General features: G+C 49.2%; 1 protein-coding gene across 1 annotated transcript in view; it reads left to right on the top strand.

Moving 5' to 3' along the window:
* Nucleotides 1–262: 262 nt before the first annotated feature.
* Nucleotides 263–3,296, top strand: part of Ube2l3 (ubiquitin conjugating enzyme E2 L3) — a 48,825-nt gene continuing 45,791 nt past the window's right edge. The window contains exon 1 of the mRNA XM_021184547.2: nt 263–321. Coding sequence (XP_021040206.1) covers nt 295–321 — 27 coding nt within the window. The 5' untranslated portion in view covers nt 263–294. The remainder of the gene's footprint in view (nt 322–3,296) is intronic.

Below are 3,296 nucleotides of genomic sequence, written 5' to 3'. Positions count from 1 at the left end.
ATCCTGATTATTCAATTATTTTGTGTAACCACTATTTATAGTGCACCTACTATGTGCCAGGCACTGTATGTACTTGCCATAGGATTGGAGGCGCCATAAAGTAAGGATCTTTAACTGTTCAGGTCACTCGAGTCTACACAGGATTTTATAGCCCTGGGACCTGCACACAGTAGGCACACTTCTCTATTCCGCGCTCTTCCCGGTTAGCCCCTCCCCCGCTCCAGGAAGTGAGGGGGTTCTAGCCGCCTGGCCTACCGCGATGCATTTTGGGAAAGCAGCAGCACCAGATCCAAGATGGCGGCCAGCAGGAGGCTGATGAAGGTAAAAGCCATTCTCTGGCGCTGGCCAGGCGGGGGGCGGCGTCCCCGGGCCGGGACCCCTACGGCGGGCCGCGGTTCCTTGGGGCGACGCCGTTCTTCATCCCTCATTGCGTGGCCCCGCTGTGCCGCGTGCGGAGAGATCTAACGGGGCCGCCTAGGCCGCAGCCTGGGCGGGAGCGCAAGGCCGCGCTGGGAGCCGCTGCTGCCGGCCCTTCGGATCAGCCTGGGCAGTTCTCGTGCCCCCTCCTCCCGGAGCGAAGCCGGGCCCTCCGTCGCAGCGGCCGCGGTCCGGGTCGAGGACGCCGTTGATGTGTGGGCCGGGCCTGGAGGCCCCAAGCTGGGCGCCCTCGGGGAAGAAAGCCGGAGCCCCGGCTGGGAGTACGCGCCGCGGAGCCGCCCGGTCCTGGGCCGCGGTCGCCGTTCTCTGAGCCCCATTCCGCCAGCCCACAGCTCCGGGACCGGGAGGCTGCGAGGCCCGAGACGGGAAAGGAAGGAGGAGGGCAGGCGGCCAAAGTTAGGTCAGTTAGTTGGTGGTCTTTTGAAATTGTGTTGGGTCCTCGCAAACTGTCGCCTTGTGACTGCAGAGTCACACAGCGGACAAGTTCCAACTCTAGGAAGGCGTGGGGTCGTCTCCCTGCGTAGCTAGGTTCTCTTTTCTCTCCACCTCTTAGTCATCCGCATCTCCTTTCCCTGATGAAGGGTGGGGGTTGGCTTCTGTCGTTGAAATCAAAACCTGCCAAAGTTTACGAAAATAACTTGGTATACGCACTTTGTATCTTGAATGTATGGGAGTGTCACTTCACTAATTGGCTCCTTTGGTGAGGCATACAATATAGGTGCTCAGTTGAATTTTTCACGAGTAGATCTGCGGACATCCTCTAAAGATAACCCGCCTGTGTTTGAGTGCTACCTGGTAGTGCGGCCGAGCTCTCGCCGGACCGGAAATACAAAAGGTCTCAGGAGCTGGCTCTTGAGACCAAATTTGTATTTGGTTGATGGAATCACTGGAAACAAAAGAAAGCCATTTGCTCACTGAAACCTAGAGAGAACATTTGATAAAACTAGAGTGGAAGTGGGCACAAAACAATTGTGATCAAACCCCCTTAGCTGTTCTGCCGGTGACACTCCATCATTTACCTACAGGAAAGGAATGCTAATCACTTCCGTGTTCAAACCCCAAAAGTTGTCATCCCTTCAGCCTTGTGGGTTTCAGTTTAGGAAGATTTCGTGACTGCATGCTGTTTTCTTGTAATTTGATGACATGAATTCATCTGCCTTCTCTCAGGTCCCCTTCTCTATCCTTTTCCATGGTAACCCTTCTTGGGCTCCAGAGTTCTTTTCTCTAAAGCAAGTATTTAGTCCTTTCCTTGTGGCTAAAATCCTCTCTGGTTTTGTCCTTAGAAATTCTAACTTTAAACATTTGTAAGTACATTTCTCTCTGTGTCTATCTGTCTGTCTGCCTCTGTGTGTGTGGGGGGGCACATTGTGTCACAGCGTTCATGTGGAGGTCAGAGGATAAACTTGTCTGTTCTCTTTTTCCACTATGAGTCCAGTGTGGCTCGAACTCTGGTGGGTAAGCTTACCTGTGAGCTATCATTCAGCCTAAGCCTAACTTCTTACTTGGCCTGAAAGACCTTTCTTGGAAAGCAGCCTCCCAGTCTCACCTCCAACTTAGGAGTTTCTGGATGCTCTTGCACCTTATTATTGCACCAGCTACCATTTTCCCAATTTTTATTGTGTGCTTCATATTCATGACCATGATCAATATTCTCTTTGAGTTAGATACTACTATTCCTGTTCTGTAGAAGAGAGCAGAGAACACAAAGATTCTTTGGCTTGCCTCTGACTGCCCCACAAAAGAGAAGATAATGTATGATTTAACTCGGCTCCATGTGAGTCTAAAACAGAGCTTCATGATGGTACTCACTCTGCAGTCTCCATTTGCATGTTCTGTCTGCTCAGCCTAAGAAAAGTTATCTTCTCTTCTAGAGGATTCCCTTCCCTTCCTGAGGAGTCCTTGGGGTCAACACCTCTGCCTCTGAACTCTTCCCCACTCCCAGCACAGTTCTTTACATTTCTCTTTGTAACAGTCAGATTTCTGTCCTATGCTAGGTAGGCTTTGTGTTTCTAAAGGGCAGGGGTTGGCTTTTTTTTTTTTTTTAAAGACAGGGTTTCTCTATGTAGCTTTTGGTGTTCTGGAACTCACTCTGTAGACCAGGCTGGCTTGAACTGAAGTCATCTGCCTGCTTCTGACTTACTGGTGCTGGGATCAAAAGCATGTGACACCCCCAACTAGTATTACCCCCCCCCCCCCCTTTTGAGACATGGTCTTGCTCGGTATCCCAGGCTGACTTCAAATTCAAAGTGATTCTCCTGCCTCAGTCTCCTGACTGCTAGAATTACAGGAATGACTCACCAGGATCAGCTGACATAATTTCATCCTGGTATCCCCCTGGCCTAGCCTTGTTGATCTAGATGTCAGACATCTAGGAGGGAAATCACAGTTTTAAAATTGTTTTATAAAATTTGAGCTCAGGAAAAAGGTTTAGTACATAAGAATTCAAGCTTATTTTACTTAAGTTCTTTTTTGTTTTCAACACTCAAAATTAGTCTATTGTCATCTTAATTTTTGCATATGAGGCAGTTTGTGTTTAGATAGATTGCAAGAGTTTTAATTTTAAATGAGTTATTTTTTATTGTATGTGGTTTGGTGTTGTCTGCATGTGTGTCTGTATGAGGGTGTCATATCCCCTGGAACTGGAGTTAGAGACAATTGTGAGCCACCATGGGGTTGCTGGATATTGAACCTGGGTCCTCTGGAAGAGTTCCCAGTGCTCTTAACCGCTGAGCCATCTCTCCAGCTTAGATTGGCAGGGTTCTAAGGCGTAATACATGGAGAGGTGAGATGATGCACTGAAGCCCTTGGCTCCAAGTGTGGAAACCTACATTCTTTGTCAGATTGTCTCTGTAGAAGAG

Source organism: Mus caroli, chromosome 16, assembly GCF_900094665.2.
Source record: "Mus caroli chromosome 16, CAROLI_EIJ_v1.1, whole genome shotgun sequence".
NCBI lineage: Eukaryota > Metazoa > Chordata > Mammalia > Rodentia > Muridae > Mus > Mus caroli.
The sequence above is the reverse complement of the archived record's forward strand: the minus strand, read 5'-3'. Positions and strand labels throughout refer to the sequence as shown.